Source organism: Molothrus aeneus, chromosome 5 (genome assembly GCF_037042795.1).
Source record: "Molothrus aeneus isolate 106 chromosome 5, BPBGC_Maene_1.0, whole genome shotgun sequence".
Taxonomy (NCBI): Eukaryota; Metazoa; Chordata; class Aves; order Passeriformes; family Icteridae; genus Molothrus; species Molothrus aeneus.
In genome coordinates this window covers 69,323,057-69,340,141 of record NC_089650.1, presented here as the reverse complement: position 1 = coordinate 69,340,141, position 17,085 = coordinate 69,323,057, and the positions used below count along the sequence as shown (strand labels likewise).

The 17,085-nt window shown below is 44.8% G+C and overlaps 1 protein-coding gene across 2 annotated transcripts in view; it reads right to left on the bottom strand.

Annotated features, from left to right (window-relative positions):
* The window catches only part of FBH1 (F-box DNA helicase 1), a 46,524-nt gene that overhangs the window by 1,112 nt on the left and 28,327 nt on the right, over positions 1–17,085 (bottom strand). The window contains exons 14-20 of one of the 2 annotated variants that reach the window (XR_010783756.1): positions 14,823–14,944; positions 11,768–11,843; positions 9,109–9,306; positions 7,821–7,946; positions 5,225–5,331; positions 3,865–4,005; positions 1,065–2,620 (exon numbers count right to left, since the gene is read on the bottom strand). Coding sequence is in view for 1 of the 2 variants with exons in the window: in XM_066551075.1 (XP_066407172.1) it covers positions 2,519–2,620; positions 3,865–4,005; positions 5,225–5,331; positions 7,821–7,946; positions 9,109–9,306; positions 11,768–11,843; positions 14,823–14,944 (872 nt within the window). In the remaining variant the exon portion in view is untranslated. Of the gene's footprint in view, positions 1–983; positions 2,621–3,864; positions 4,006–5,224; positions 5,332–7,820; positions 7,947–9,108; positions 9,307–11,767; positions 11,844–14,822; positions 14,945–17,085 lie in introns of those variants that run through there. The other variant, XM_066551075.1, reaches the window with a different exon arrangement.

Sequence of the window (17,085 nt, the reverse complement as noted above, 5' to 3'; positions counted from 1 at the left end):
CCCCCAGGGGTGGCAGAGCACACGGAGCAGCCAGGCTGCTCTTCCCGGCCCGAACACGGATGATTCCCATGGATGATGCCAAAGGTGGGTGGCTGTCCCGCACTGGGAGCTGGCAGTTGGGGGAATTTGCCCTGGGGATGCTGGTGGTGGGCAGGGAGAGGGCTGGGATGTTGGGATGGGGTTTGGGATGAAGCTGAGTTGCCCTGGCCCAGGTAATTCCCATTCCCTGTCCAGGAGCATGGATAGAGTTGGATTGGCTGGACACCTGTCCCATCCCTTGCCCAGCTTTGTCCCCAGATCCCAGAAATGGATGGAGAGGGACCCAGCCAAGCATTTCCCCACATCCTCATCCTCTTCCTGGCTTTGTCCACAAATTACCCCAAATTCCAGAAATCAGATGGAGAGCACCCGGCCAAGCATTTCCCCACATCCTCAGCTTTGTCCCCAAATCAAGAAAAGTGAAAGATTTTGGGACCATTTTGGTTCATCTTGGGTGCAGCCCTGGCTTTGTCCTGCCCTCTGTTTCCAGCTCCCCAATCCCTTTCCCAGCTTTGTCCCCAAATCAAGAAAATGGATGGAGAGGGACCCAGCCAAGCATTTCCCCACATCCTCATCCTGCTCCTGCCTTTTTCCCCAAATCCCAGGAATAAGACTTGGAGAGACCCAGCCAAGCATTTCCCCACATCCTCATCCCTTTCCTGCTCTCTTGCAGCCACTGAGCCAGAGCCAAAGGTGCTGGGAGCATCCCACCCCACAGAGAGCTCAGGGATCCTTTGGAAGCACTCCCAGCCCTGATCCCAGCCCTGATCCCGATCCCCAGCGGCTCAGGGGGAATCCAGGCTGGAGCAGACTCTCTACAGACACCATCAAGGACCAAATTACACAATTTAGGAATATTTTCCTTTGTGGGTTTTCCCTTTATCCATCAGCAGGTTTTATCCACTTGTTTCCTTATCCAGGTTTTATCCACTTGTTTCCTTACACTATGGAAAAGGCAGCTCTTTATTTTTATGTATAAATAAACATATTTTATATAAAAAATAACCCAGCAGTGGTTTCTTAACTGGATGGGAAGGACTGGGTTGGGGTGAATCCATGCCCACAGCACCAAGGACATTCCATGGAAATGAAGGGTTCAATCCCATCCTCTGGAGCTGCCAGGTCTCAAAAAGCTTGGGAAGCTGCAGGGATCCAACAGCTGAAATTCCACGGCTTTTCCTGGCTGCTCTTGTCCTGTTGGTGCCTTTGATCCAGGATGTGTGCCAGGCACTGGGCACAAGGAGAGGCTGGGAGGGAGCACTGCAGGTGCCTGATCCACTGCTCCAGGCTTTGTGCTTCCATCCACATCCAAGGGTTTGGGAATGCATTCCTGGAGGCAGCTTTGAAAGCGAAAGGAGAGGGAGCGAAGCAGGATGTCTGAGATTCCTGCAGCAGGCACAGCCCACGGCTCCAGGACAGATTCCTGAAACCACTTTCAGTTTCCATTGCCTGGGGCACAGGCTCTGGAGTTGTGGCACAAGGCACAGAGTGTGGTCCACCTGAGCATTCCTGGGAAATAAAGGCTATTTAAGGGCAGGCAAGAGACACAAAGGAAGTGTTGAGGCTTTTCTTGGCTACACATTTAATTTTAGGATTGGAAACCGCTCTCCACTTTGTCCCTGAGTTTGGCTGGAACCAATCCAAAGGAATTTTTCTGCTGCTGCCTCATTTCTTCCTTCCTGGTTGGCTGCAGGGAAAAGGGAAAGAATGCAGGGAAACCCCTTGGCTGCAAGGATGGAAAATGAATGAACTGGGAGAGATTTATGATTTCCTCCCAGGGCTGGGCAGGAATAGTTCATTTTAAAGAAATTAACTTTGGATACTTTCCAGTGTTGAGTTTCCTCTTTTTCCAGTGGGTCAGAGGGATTTCCAGGAATGATGGGATATTCAGGAGGTTTGGACACTGGCAACAGGGGGAAGAGAAGGAATGTTCCAGAATGAACCCTGCTCTGTCTGATCCATTCCTAAAGTGCAGATTCCTCTGGATATCCCATTCCCACCTCCTGGAGGATGAGGCAGGGCTGGAGGAAAGGCATCACATCATCCCCAGGGAGCCTGCAAGTCCCTCTGGAGCTGGGACCATCCTGCTCCAACATCTGCCTGAATTGGGAGCTGGGCTGAAATCCTCTCAAAAATCCACCTGGAATCTGGAGCTGGGCTGAAATCCTGTCAAAAATCCACCTGGAATCTGGAGCTGGGCTGAAATCCTGCCCCAACATCCACCTGGAATTTGGAGCTGGGCTGAAATCCTGTCCAGCTTCCACCTGATTTTGGAGCTGGGCTGAAATCGTGTCCAGCTTCCACCTGGAATTTGGAGCTGGGCTGAAATCCTGTCCAGCTTCCACTTGATTCTGGAGCTGGGCTGAAATCCTACTCCAATTTCCACTTGATTTTGGAGCTGGAATGTGCCAAGAGGATCTGTCCCACATCCAGGATAGCTCTGGGAAGCTGGAGGGCTTTGTTAGAGCTGGATGGGCCCCTACTGGATCGTTGGGTAAGAGGTGAGTGGAGTCAGGGAGCTGAAGAACAGCCAGGTGCAAGCCTGGCAGAGGAATCCCCCTGGATCCTGGCTGCTGTCGCTCTGTGGGAGGAAAAGAGGAGATTTCAGGGAAGAGGAAGCTGCAGGAACACAACCTTGGCTTCCCAGCTCTGCCACAATCCCAGGAAGGGAGCCATGCTGTGCCCAAAGCAAGGAAATCCCACACAGAATCGTGGAATGGTTGGAAAAGATCTTTAAGGATACTGAGCCCAGCTATTCAAGGTGAACTGATGCCCTGTGCAGGCTGAGCTAGAGCAGAGGCTGGGCAGAGTTCCAGAATAAAGCAGGGATTCATTCCAAGGATCTCCTCCATGGATGCACCTTGGGCAGCACCAGAGCCCAGCCAGGGCTGCACCCAAGATGAACCAAAATGGCCCCAAAATGCACCAGCACTCCCGGGGTCTCTCCCTGGGATCAGTTCTGCTCCATTTGCATCTTGCAGTTCATTGTCCCATTCCAGCTTCAGCCCCTGCAGTCCCACCCTGCTTGTTTTTCTCTCTCCAGCCCACGGGGTTTGTGCTCCTGGGCTGAGATTTGGGTCATTTGTCCTTGGTGCCCGGCTGGAGCAGGAATTGTTTTGTCTCCCTGCTCTGTGCACAGAGCTCACCATCCCATAATATGGAGCTCAGACCCACACACCAAAGCAGCTCAGAATGGGACAAATAGAAAAGCCAAACCTGAGGCATCAGACAGCCCTGTCCCCAAGTACCACATGCACAGGGCTCTGGAACCCCTCCAGGAATGGGAGCTCCAGCCCTGCCTTGGGCAGCCCAGTGCCATGACTGGAAACCCTTTCCATGGGGAATTGTCCCCAGGGTCCCCCCTGAAGCTGCCCTGGCCAGCCTGAGGCTGCTCCCTCCTGTCCTGGCCCCTGTCCTGGCCATGGAGCTCCCAGAGTGACCTCGTGCTCCCTGCGGAGCTCGGCCTTCCCAGCCCCTCTGGGCAGGATCCAGCTGGGCCCAAAGCCAGGCCTGGCCCCAAAGGTTGGATTGTCCCTGGGCCAGGGCTGCTGGGCCAGCCCCACCTGGAGATTCCATGGGCTCCAAGGGGCACACGTGGGATCTGACACAGCAAAACCCACACTTGGACCCACCTGAGGTCTCAGATGGGATCTTTGGGATGGAGTGGATTTGTGGGAAGTGCAACACGACCTGGAATTGCCCTTGGAATTCACTCCTGGTTGTGAGCACAAGGAAGTGGATGGGGAGCTGAGATCCCTGCTCAGAACAGGGACTGGAATGGCTCGGGAAGGCTCCCAAATCCCAAATCCCAGGGAAGGGACGTACGTGAGTCAACGGGAGCTTCTTCACCACCAGCCCAGAGGTGACTTCCAGGGAATTTGTACATCCTGGCACACAACAAGCAACAGGAGCCCCATCCTTGTCCTTGCCAGCCTCACTCAGCAGCTCCACCCGGAGGAAACGCTCCTGGGAAACGGAAAAAAGGGAATTTCAACCTCAGAGGCAGCTGAGGGAAGCTGAACGTTGCTCCATAATTTCTTTAGCCCCTAAGGAAGAGACTTGGAACATGATGGGATTTAAAGAAGGAACAAAACCCCCAATTCCTGGTGGTGAAAAAGCTCCAGCAGAAGGCGATGGCAGGAAGGAAAGGAAGGGAATGAAGGAAGGGGGGAATGAAGGAAGGGGGGAATGAAGGAAGGGGGGAATGAAGGAAGGGGGGAATGAAGGAAGGGGGGAATGAAGGAAGGGGGGAATGAAGGAAGGGGGGAATGAAGGAAGGGGGGAATGAAGGAAGGGGGGAATGAAGGAAAGGGGGAATGAAGGAAAGGGGGAATGAAGGAAAGGGGGAATGAAGGAAAGGGGGAATGAAGGAAAGGGGAAAGGGGGGAATGAAGGAAGGGGGGAATGAAGGAAGGGGGGAATGAAGGAAGGGGGGAATGAAGGAAGGGGGGAATGAAGGAAGGGGGGAATGAAGGAAGGGGGGAATGAAGGAAGGGGGGAATGAAGGAAAGGGGGAATGAAGGAAAGGGGGAATGAAGGAAAGGGGGAGTGAAGGAAAGGGGGAGTGAAGGAAAGGGGGAGTGAAGGAAAGGGGAAAGGGGGGAATGAAGGAAGGGGGGAATGAAGGAAGGGGGGAATGAAGGAAGGGGGGAATGAAGGAAGGGGGGAATGAAGGAAGGGGGGAATGAAGGAAAGGGGGAATGAAGGAAAGGGGGAATGAAGGAAAGGGGGAATGAAGGAAAGGGGGAGTGAAGGAAAGGGGGAGTGAAGGAAAGGGGGAGTGAAGGAAAGGGGGAGTGAAGGAAAGGGGGAGTGAAGGAAAGGGGGAGTGAAGGAAAGGGGGAATGAAGGAAGGGGGGAATGAAGGAAGGGGGGAATGAAGGAAAGGGCTGGAAGTTCCTTCAGGCAGGGAAAAGGGAACCTCCACACTTCCATGGAGACAAAAACCCAGGATCTGTGGAAAACAACATCCAAATGCAAGAACTCTGGAAAAAGCCCACTGCAATCCCGTGTCTTCCTGCTGGAACCTCTGATGGAGCAGCAAAATGCAGGAATAAAAGTGATTCCTGCTACTCTGGTGCATGCCAGCACAAGGAGCAGCCCAGGGAATGAATCCCAGGACAATCCTTTGGTGCCTGAAGTCACCCCACAGCAGGATTCCCTGGTCCTGGAAGGTTTCACTCACTCCAGCCAGAGACAGAAGGTTTTCCAGGGATTTGGACAGCAGCAGGCACTTCTTGGCTCTGGTCACGGCCACGTAGAGCAGGTTCCACTCGTCCTCAGGGGTCCTGTCTAGGAGGGAGGAGACAATCCATGGGTGTAGGGAACAGGGGGGAGCAGCTCTCTGCTCCTTCCAATGCTTCTCCTTCCCAGCCCAACCATTCCAGGATTCCATTTGGGATGGATCTCTGGCATTTTGTGCTGCTGGATGTGCTTGGGGTGGGAATCTGATCCTGATTTTCTTCCTGCTCAGGATTTCAGGCTCTGTCTCCATGGAAAGCTGGGAGGAGACCTGGGACATTCCCACTCCTGCTTGTCCTGACAGGAGGAGGAGGAAAACAAATCCTGGAGGGATTTGGGATGGCTGGGGGCTCCTTTCCATGGAGAAATTCCCAAAAATCCAATCCAAACCTGCCCTGGCCCAGGCTGAGGCTGTTCCCTCTTCTCCAGGGGCTCATTCCCTGGATAACCTGGATGCTCTGGGCATTCTCATGGGGGTATGAACACAGAATTCCCAAATTATTGAGGCTGGAAAAGAATGCTTCAACCAGGATGAGGCTTGGAGCACCCTGGGACGATGGAAGGTGTCACTGTCCATGGAACTGGATGGGCTCTAAGGTCCCTTCCAAGCCAAAACCATCCCAGGATCCAGCTCTGGAGGGACAGTGGGGTTTCTCTGGGAAAGCAGGAATTTGTGTTTGCAGCTCCTGCCTCATCCCACATTTCTCCCTCCCCTCTGCATGGCTGGAGAAGCCACTCCCAGATTCCTGTTTGGAGCCCAGGCTGGGCTCTGGAGGAGCTTCCCAGTCCCTGGATTCCCTCTGGGAATTCACTGGGAAGGGAGAAATTCCAGAACAGGAGCCTCAGGGCAGCAGTGGCTTCCCCAGCCTGGATTGGGCTTTGCTGCTACACAACTCCAAGCTTGGCTGTGGGAATATTTATGGAATGGGAGAATCCATAGGGCTGGAAAAGGTGTGCAGGAGAATAAGGAGGGAGAAGTTCTTCTAATGGGAAAAATCACTGGGAGGGCCCTAAAAATAGGTACAAAAAAAAAATAAAGACTTGACCTTTCTTTTGCTTGCTCTGTTTGGAGACAAGATGGTGGAATCAGGGAACCATGGAATTATTCAGGTTGGGAAAGGCCTCTAAGACATGGAGTCCAACCATTCCCAGCACTGCCAGGGTCACCCATGTCCCCAGGTGCCACATCCACAGGGCCTGAAATCCCTGCAGGAACGGGGACTGCAGCCCTGTGCCAGAGCAGTTCCAGTGCCTGACCCCCTTTTCCATGGGGAAATGTTCCCTAAAATCCAACCCAAAGCTCCCCTGGCACAGCTGGAGGGATCAACAATGGGATCAGGGAATGCTGAGCTGCTCCAGAGCTCGGAATTCCCAGCTGGAATCAGCCCTGGGCACCCCTGACCTGGCTCAGCCTTCCACACCAACCCCATGGGAATGGTTTATCCAGCCCTGCTGGGATGGGAATGGTTTATCCAGCCCTGATGGGATGGGAATGGTTTATCCAGCCCTGCATTGTTGGGATGGGAATGGTTTATCCAGCCCTGCCCTGGGATGGCATTGTTGGGATGGGAATGGTTTATCCAGCCCTGCTGGGATGGGAATGGTTTATCCAGCCCTGCAATTGTTGGGATGGGAATGGTTTATCCAGCCCTGCTGGGATGGGAATGGTTTATCCAGCCCTGCATTGTTGGGATGGGAATGGTTTATCCAGCCCTGCATTGTTGGGATGGGAATGGTTTATCCAGCCCTGCTGGGATGGGAATGGTTTATCCAGCCCTGCATTGTTGGGATGGGAATGGTTTATCCAGCCCGGCATTGTTGGGATGGGAATGGTTTATCCAGCCCTGCTGGGATGGGAATGGTTTATCCAGCCCTGCCCTGGGATGGCATTGTTGGGATGGGAATGGTTTATCCAGCCCTGCTGGGATGGGAATGGTTTATCCAGCCCTGCATTGTTGGGATGGGAATGGTTTATCCAGCCCTGCCTTTCTGGGATGGCATTGCTGGAGCCAGGGAATCCTTGGGGTTGGGAAAGATTCCGAGGATGGGATCCAACCATTCCCAGCACTGCCAGGGTCACCCATGTCCCCAGGTGCCACATCCACAGGGCCTGAAATCCCTGCAGGAACGGGGACTGCACCCCTGCCCTGGGCAGTTCCAGTGCCTGACCCCCTTTTCCATGGAGAAATTTCCCCAAAATCCCCCCTGAGGCTGCCCTGGCCCAGCCTGAGGCCGTTCCCTCTCCTCCTGTCCCTGTTCCCTGGAGCACAGCCCGACCCCCCTGGCTGTGCCCTCCTGGCAGGGACTTGTGCAGAGCCACCAGGGCCCCCTGAGCCTCCTTTGCTCCAGGCTCAGCCCCTGCCCAGCTCCCTCAGCCTCACCTGGGGCTCCAGACCCTTCCCAGCTCCCTCAGCCCCTCCTGGTTCTCCAGACCCTTCCCAGCTCCCTCAGCCCCTCCTGGCTCTCCAGACCTTCCCAGCTCCATCCCCACTCTCCAGCCCCTCACCACAATTCCTTTCCCCCTTTCTGGTGTCCCTCACCAAGAGCAATGTTCATTCTCCTCAGGAAGGCCCCACTGACAAAAGGGATTTGCACAAAATCATCGGCGACACAAACGGTGTCAAACTCCAGGCCCTTGGCTTGGTGCACGGTCCCGATGAGAACATCTGGGAAAAACAAGGAAAAACGGTCAATCCTGGCAGCAATAATGGGAATTCTTGTTTCATTTCATTCTGCATCCATTCCCCTTCTCCCAGAGCTAAATCAGGAGCCAAGCTTCTCTGTGGGGAATCAGGATGCATGAAGGGAATTTGTACCAAGGGAAATTCCTGGTTGGCATCCCAAGCTCCAGCCACATTCCCAAACAGGAATGCTCAATATTGGAGGAATTTTCTTTCTCCAGATTCCAACAGGAATCCCAAATGGGCAGGGGCTCCACATTCCACTGTCCCAATGTCCAGCCTGGCCTCGGGCATTGCAGGGATCAGGGGCAGCCCCAGCTGCTCTGGGAATCCCTTCCCAAAATCCCAGCCCAGTCTCCCTCTCCAGGGAATTCCCTCCATTCCCAGCTCTCCCAGCCTGGGATTGGATCCATCCCCACCCCGACTCCTCTCTAGGAAGGGATTTTGGGATCCGGGGGCTTCACTGGGAATCTCAGGACTCTAGGAAGGGTCTCCCTTCCCTTTTCCATCCCCAACTTCCATAAAAATCCCTCAGGATGGCTTCTGAGTGTCAACAAATAAATAAAATAAAATAAAATAATTTAAAAAATAAAGTGAATAAAATCACAAAATCTCACAGAGAGGAAATAGGTCAAGGAAACTCTTTTTAATGGAATCCTGGAATGGGTTGGGTGGGCAGGGACCCCAGAGCCCCTGCAGTGCCAGCCCTGCCATGGCAGGGACACCTCCCAGTGTCCCAGGCTGCTCCAGCCCCAGTGTCCAGCCTGGCCTTGGGCACTGCCAGGGATGCAGGGGCAGCCCCAGCTGCTCTGGCAATCCCAGCCCAGCCAGGAATTCCTCATTGCCAAGATCCCATCCCTGGCTGCCCTCTGGCACTGGGAGCCATTCCCTGGGTGCTGTCCCTGCAGGCCTTGGCCCCAGTCCCTCTGCAGCTCTCCTGGAGCCCCTGGAATGTGCTGGAAGCTCTCCCTGGAGCCTCCTCCAGGGGAACATTCCCAGCTCTCCAAGCTGCCTCCAGAGCAGAACCATTCCAACCCCAAACCCTCCCAGTCCCAGCCCCGTTCTCCCCAAAAAACCCAGCCCAACGCGCTGAGCCTTTCCCCAGGATGGAGCTCCAGCCCAGTTTTCTGCTGGGCCGTGGACTGACCTGCCAGGCCCTCGTGGGACACGTGGCTGCTCCTGATGCTGCTCACCAGCGCCGGGATCCTGTCCCTGTACCTCTCCACGATGGCGATCTTCACCTCCAGCTCCCTGTCGTCCACGTGCGCTGCGTACTCCTTCAGCCCCAGCAGCCCCGCGCCCTCCGCCCACCTCCTGATGAAGGCATCCTCAATCTCCAGCTTTGCTGCCACGGAGCAGGAGGCATTTATTTCATAGCTTTCCATTCCTATTTTCATTTCTATGATTTATTTCATGGTTTTTTTTTTTTTTCATTTCCGTTTCTATTTTTTTTTAATTTCTATTTCTAGCTTTCATCGGGATTTTTTCAATCCTGGATCAGTCTCCCTTGTTTTCCAGCTGTCAGAGGAGTTTTCCAGGCAGTTCACCTCGCCAAAAAGTGGGAATTATATTCATGTAATCGGATGTTTGTGGAAAATTGGGGAATCTTTTGTTATCTCCATTAAAAATATCATCTGCTGTTCCTAGATTTTAAAGGGATGATTTTTATCCTGAATTTTCCCCTGAATTTTACTCCATATTTTAAAGGAAATCCTGAATTTTATCATGAATTTTTTACAGATTTTTATTCCATATTTTAAAGGAAATCCTGAATTTGATCCTGAATTTTATTGCATATTTTAAAGGAAATCCTGAATTTTATCATGAATTTTATTCCACGTTTTAAAGGAAATCCTGAATTTTATCATGAATTTTTTACTGATTTTTATTCCATATTTTAAAGGACATCCTGAATTTTATCACGAATTTTTTACAGATTTTTATTCCATATTTTAAAGGAAATCCTGAATTTGATCCTGAATTTTATTCCATATTTTAAAGGAAATCCTGAATTTTATCACGAATTTTTTACTGATTTTTATTCCATATTTTAAAGGACATCCTGAATTTTATCACGAATTTTTTACAGATTTTTATTCCAAATTTTAAAGGAAATCCTGAATTTTTTACTGATTTTTATTCCATATTTTAAAGGAAATCCTGAATTTTATCCTGAATTTTTTACTGATTTTTATTCCATATTTTAAAGGAAATCCTGAATTTTATCATGAATTTTTTACAGATTTTTATTCCATATTTTAAAGGAAATCCTGAATTTTATCATTAATTTTTTACTGATTTTTATTCCATATTTTAAAGGAAATCCTGAATTTGATCCTGAATTTTATTACATATTTTAAAGGAAATCCTGAAATTTATCACATATTTTACAGGAAATCCTGAATTTTTATCCTGAATTTTTAAAGGAAATCCTGAATTTTATGTTTTAAAGGAAATCCTGAATTTGATTCCATACTATAAAGGAAAGCCTGAATTTTATCCTGAACTTTATTCCATATTTGAAAAGAAATCCTGAATTTGATCCTGAATTTTATTCCAAGTTTTAAAGGAAATCCTGAATTTTATCATGAATTTTTTACTGATTTTTATTCCATATTTTAAAGGAAATACTGAAATTTATCGCATATTTTACAGGAAATCCTTAATTTTTATCCTGAATTTTTAAAGGAAATCCTGAATTTTATGTTTTAAAGGAAATCCTGAATTTGATTCCATACTATAAAGGAAAGCCTGAATTTTATCCTGAACTTTATTCCATATTTGAAAAGAAATCCTGAATTTGATCCTGAATTTTATACCATATTTTAAAAGAAATCCTGAATTTTATCCTGAATTTTTTACTGATTTTTATTCAATATTTTAAAGGAAATCCTGAAATTTATCGCATATTTTAAAGGAAATCCTGAATTTGATACCATATTTTAAAGGAAATCCTGAATTTTTATCCTGAATTTTATTCCACGTTTTAAAGAAAATCCTGAATTTGATTCCATACTATAAAGGAAAGCCTGAATTTTATCCTGAATTTTATTCCATGTTTTAAAGGAAATCCTGAATTTTATCATGAATTTTTTACTGATTTTTATTCCATATTTTAAAGGAAATCCTGAAATTGATCCCGTATTTTACAGGAAATCCTTAATTTTTATCCTGATTTTGTAAAGGAAATTCTGAATTTTATGTTTTAAAGGAAATCCTGAATTTGATTCCATACTATAAAGGAAAGCCTGAATTTTATCCTGAACTTTACTCCATTTTTAAAAGAAATCCTGAATTTTATCCTGAATTTTATTCTATACTATAAAAGAAAGCCTGAATTTTTTCCTGAATTTTATTCCATACTTTAAAGGAAATTTTAAAAATGGAGATTTACACCCAAAACAATCCAGGGAACACTGAAAATAAATTAAAAACAACTTTTGGAATTTTTTGGGGAAAATATCCCAAATTCTGGGTTTACTTACATTGAAAATAAGGAATCACTGTGGAAAGATGGGAAAAGATGCCTGACAAAAATTCCCAAATTTTGGGATTTCTGGAATTAAGCAGCCAAAATAGCCCAGCCTGTGATAAAACCATTAAAAAATGAGGTTTCAACTAAAAAATTAATTAGGAAATATAAAAGTAACCAGGGTTAATTAGTAAATTATAATATATATAATGTATAATATAAAATTATATATAATATAGAAATTATATGTGATTATTAGAGATGTTGTTGTTGTTTTGATTTCCAGCAAAACCTAAAAAAATCCTGGAAAAAAGAAGGCTAAGGGAATACTCACAGTTTTTCCTGACATCTGCAGGCAGGCTGAGCTTCCAAATATCATAAATTCTGCTCAGGCCAAATTTCCCCAGTCCCTAAAAGGAAGAAAAATGTATTTATAAAATTTATTTATAAGCCAAATTTTATTTATGTATTATTTTTATATGTATTTATGTTCATATTTTTATTATTTTATATACGTGTTGTATGTTTTATTTATGTATGTATTTTATCTACAAAATAAAATTTATTTAGAAAATATATAAAATATTTTAAAATAAAATAATATGAAATAACATAAAATAAAAAAAATTTGAATTTATAAATTTGATTTATTCCAAACTGCAGAAGATTTTTAAACCTGAGCACTTCAACCCCTCCTTGAACTGGAATTTGTGTGGAAAAAAGATGGAAATTTTGAAATATCAGCCTAAAATTTCCAAGGATCAGGTTCCAAACATGCTAAAATTCCCAAAATCAGGCTCCAAAACTCTCCAAATTCCACCAATTTTCTTGTTTTCCTGCCCCGTTCCTGATAAAAATGGGAAAAATAATCCTAATATAGAGATGAGGCCTGCAAGGCTTGGAAAATAACAGCTCTGAATAACATCCCTGGCCACAAAAAATTCCTGCTTTTTCCTGGAATATTAATTGAAAACCTTGGAATTCTTTATTCCAGCTGTCCATTCCTCTTTCCCTGTCCCATCCCTCATAAAAATGGGAAAAATAATCCTAAAAATGGGATGAGGCCGGCAAGGCTTGAGGAATAGCAGCTCTAAATATCATCCCTGGCCACAAAAAATTCCTGCTTTTTTTCCTGAAAATTACTTTTTTCTCCTGGAATATTCATTGAAATCCTTGGAATAACCTGTTCCAAATGTCTATCCCTCTTTTCCTGCCCCTTCCCTCATAAAAATGGGACAAATTATCCTAAAAATGGATTGAGGCCTGCACAAAAAAGCCTCAAAATGGGACGAGGCTGAAAGGCCTGGAGAGGAACAGCTCCAAATAACATCCCTGGCCAAAAGAATTCCTGCTTTTTCCTGAAATCTTTATTTAAAACCTCAGAATAACTTGGCCCAACTGTCCATCCCTTTTTTCCTGCCCCATGCCTGATAAAAATGGGACAAATTATCCCAAAAATGGGATGAGGCCTGCAAGGCTCAGGGAATAACAGCTCTAAATATCATCCCTGGCCACAAAAAATTCCTGCTTTTTTTCCTGAAAATTACTGTTTTTTCCTGGAATATTCACTGAAATCCTTGGAGTGGCTTGTTCCAACTGTTCATCCCTCTTTCCCTGCCCCATCCCTGATAAAAATGGGACAAATTTTTGGGCCTGCACAAAGAAGCCTCAAAATGGGACGAGGCCTGTGAGGGTTGGAGAGAAACAGCTCCAAATAACATCCCTGACCAAAAAAACATTCCTGCTTTTTCCTGGAATATTCATTGAAAACCTTGGAATTCTTTATTCCAGCTGTCCATTCCTCTTTCCCTGTCCCATCCCTCATAAAAATGGGAAAAATAATCCTAAAAATGGGATGAGGCCGGCAAGGCTTGAGGAATAGCAGCTCTAAATATCATCCCTGGCCACAAAAAATTCCCACTTTTTCCTGAAAATTCCTGCTTTTTCCTGGAATATTCATTGAAATCCTTGGAATAACTTGTTCCAAATGTCTATCCCTCTTTCCCTGCCCCTTCCCTCATAAAAATGGGACAGATTATCCTAAAAATGGATTGAGGCCTGCACAAAGAAGCCTCAAAATGGGACGAGGCCTGCGAGGGCTGGAGAGGAACAGCTCCAAATAACATCCCTGGCCAAAAGAATTCCTGCTTTTTCCTGGAATCTTTATTTAAAACCTCAGAATAACTTGGCCCAACTGTCCATCCCTTTTTTCCTGCCCCATGCCTGATAAAAATGGGACAAATTATCCCAAAAATGGGATGAGGCCTGCAAGGCTCAGGGAATAACAGCTCTAAATATCATCCCTGGCCACAAAAAATTCCTGCTTTTTTTCCTGAAAATTCCTGCTTTTTCCTGGAATATTCACTGAAATCCTTGGAGTGGCTTGTTCCAACTGTCCATCCCTCTTTCCCTGCCCCATCCCTGATAAAAATGGGACAAATTTTTGGGCCTGCACAAAGAAGCCTCAAAATGGGACAAGGCCTGCGAGGGTTGGAGAGAAACAGCTCCAAATAACATCCCTGACCAAAAAAACATTCCTGCTTTTTCCTGGAATATTCATTGAAAACCTTGGAATTCTTTATTCCAGCTGTCCATTCCTCTTTTCCTTGCCCCATCCCTCATAAAAATGGGAAAAATAATCCCAAAAATGGGATGAGGCCTGCAAGGCTTGAGGAATAACAGCTCTAAATATCATCCCTGGCCACAAAAAATTCCTGCTTTTTTTCCTGAAAATTACTGTTTTTTCCTGGAATATTCATTGAAATCCTTGGAATAACTTGTTCCAAATGTCTATCCCTCTTTCCCTGTCCCATCCCTCATAAAAATGGGACAAATTATCCTAAAAATGGATTGAGGCCTGCACAAAAAAGCCTCAAAATGGGACGAGGCTGAAAGGCCTGGAGAGGAACAGCTCCAAATAACATCCCTGGCCACAAAAAATTCCTGCTTTTTCCTGAAAATTACTGCCTTTTCCTAGAATATTTATTGAAATCCTTGGAGTTCTTTATTCCTGCTGTCCATCCCTCTTTTCCTTGTCCCATCCCTCATAAAAATGAGACAAATTATCCTCAAAATGGGATGAGGCTGCAAGGGTTGGAGAGTAACAGCTCTGAATATCCGTGACCACAAAAATTTTTCCTGGAATATTCATTGAAAACCTTGGAATTCTTTATTCCAGCTGTCCATCCCTCTTTCCTTGCCCCCTCCCTCATAAAAATGAGACAAATTATCCTAAAATGGATTTAGGCCTGCACAAAGAAGCCTCAAAATGGGACAAGGCCTGTGAGTGTTGGAGAATAACGGCACCCCTGGGCACAAAAAATTCCTTTTTTTTTTCCTGGAATATTCCTTGAAATCCTTGGAATTTGACTGGGTGCAACACCCCTCACCCCAATGACGTGGATTTTGGCCGGGGGGTCTCTCCCAGAGTATTCCACAGCGTCCTCAAACACGTTCCTGTTGCTGCGGGACAGCAGCGCCACCTTCCCCTGCCGGGCTCCCCGTACGTCCCCTGGGGGAGAAATTCCCAGTTAAACACAGCATTCCAGCTGGAATTCCCAGTTAAACACAGCCATTCCCAGTTACTCACAGCATTCCAGCTGGAATTCCCAGTTAAACACAGCATTTCCAGTTAAACACAGCCTTCCCAGCTGGAATTCCCAGTTAAACACAGCCATTCCCAGTTAAACACAGCATTCCAGCTGGAATTCCCAGTTACTCACAGCCATTCCCAGTTAAACACAGCATTCCCAGCTGGAATTCCCAGTTAAACACAGCCATTCCCAGTTAAACACAGCATTCCCAGCTGGAATTCCCAGTTAAACACAGCCATTCCCAGTTAAACACAGCCATTCCCAGCTGGAATTCCCAGTTAAAGCCATTCCCAGTTACCCACAGCCATTCCCAGCTGGAATTCCCAGTTACTCACAGCATTCCCAGTTACCCACAGCATTCCCAGCTGGAATTCCCAGTTACTCACAGCATTCCCAGTTACCCACAGCATTCCCAGCTGGAATTCCCAGTTACTCACAGCATTCCCAGCTGGAATTCCCAGTTAAACACAGCCATTCCCAGCTGGAATTCCCAGTTACTCAGAGCATTCCCAGTTACCCACAGCCATTCCCAGCTGGAATTCCCAGTTACTCACAGCCATTTCCAGTTACCCACAGCATTCCCAGCTGGAATTCCCAGTTACTCAGAGCATTTCCAGTTACCCACAGCATTCCCAGCTGGAATTCCCAGTTACTCAGAGCATTTCCAGTTACCCACAGCCATTCCCAGCTGGAATTCCCAGTTACTCACAGCCATTTCCAGTTACTCACAGCATTCCCAGCTGGAATTCCCAGTTACCCACAGCATTCCCAGTTACCCACAGCCATTCCTGCCAGGAATTCCCAGTTACCCACAGCCATTCCCAGCTGGAATTCCCAGTTACCCACAGCCATTCTCATTACCCACAGCCATTCCCAGTTACCCACAGCCATTCCCAGCTGGAATTCCTGGTTAATTAATAATTAATATTATTTAATGAACAAGTTATTTTATTTATTATATCTTATTACTAAATTTATTGTTATCTTTCATTATTATTCTATTTTAGGAAAGTAATCACTATTTAGATTTAATTGCTAACTTAATTACATATTCTATTATTTTCTATTTTGCTATTAATTTATTGCTTCTATTTTATTGCAAATTTAATAGTAGGCAATGAATTGTTAATGGCTTATTATTAATTTAATGTAACCTTTTATTATTTTATACTTATTTTACTTATATTTATATTTTAGTACTAATTTAATTTTGGTAAATTAGTTATTATTGATATTTAAATATTAATATAATCTAATATCCCATTCTTAATTTAATATTATAATATTTTGTCTGTCATTCTTAACTGTAATCTTTTATTATTTTATATTTTATTATTTTTAATATATTTTACTGTTAATTTAATATTTTTATAAAATATTTATGTTATTATTTTATCTGTTACTATTAATTTAATATTTATCTGTTATTATAAATGCATTATTTCTCTTTTAATATTAATTGAATTTAATTAATTTATTATTATTTATATTTTAATATTAATTTATTTTTATATTTTATTGTTAATTTAATATTTACATTTCATTGTTAATGATATATTTTATTATTAACTTAATAGTAACATTTTTTATCTGCTACTGCTTAATATAGTAATTTTTTAATTTGTTAATAGTTAATATTTACCTGTTATTATTAATGTAATATTTTCCATTTTTAATGGAACTTTAGGAAATTAACTAAATATTTATTTTCAGGAAATGAATTGAGTATTTATCTCCAAGCACACAATTATCAAATTTTAGAATAAATTAAATTACATCAATTTCATGATTTAGTACTCATTGTTAATATTATTATTTAATACAATTGATTAAGTATTCCCCAATGTAATGAATATATTGCTAACTCATAATTAAATGTATAAATTAAATTTATAATTTAATTATATTTATTATACATCATATTAATATAAGATTATTTAATATAGTTCAGTAATAGTATTTATTATTTAATAATAATAGCATCTGATATTATATTGATATTAAATATTATATTAATATTTGCTATATTAATATGTACAGTATAATATACTTTACCATT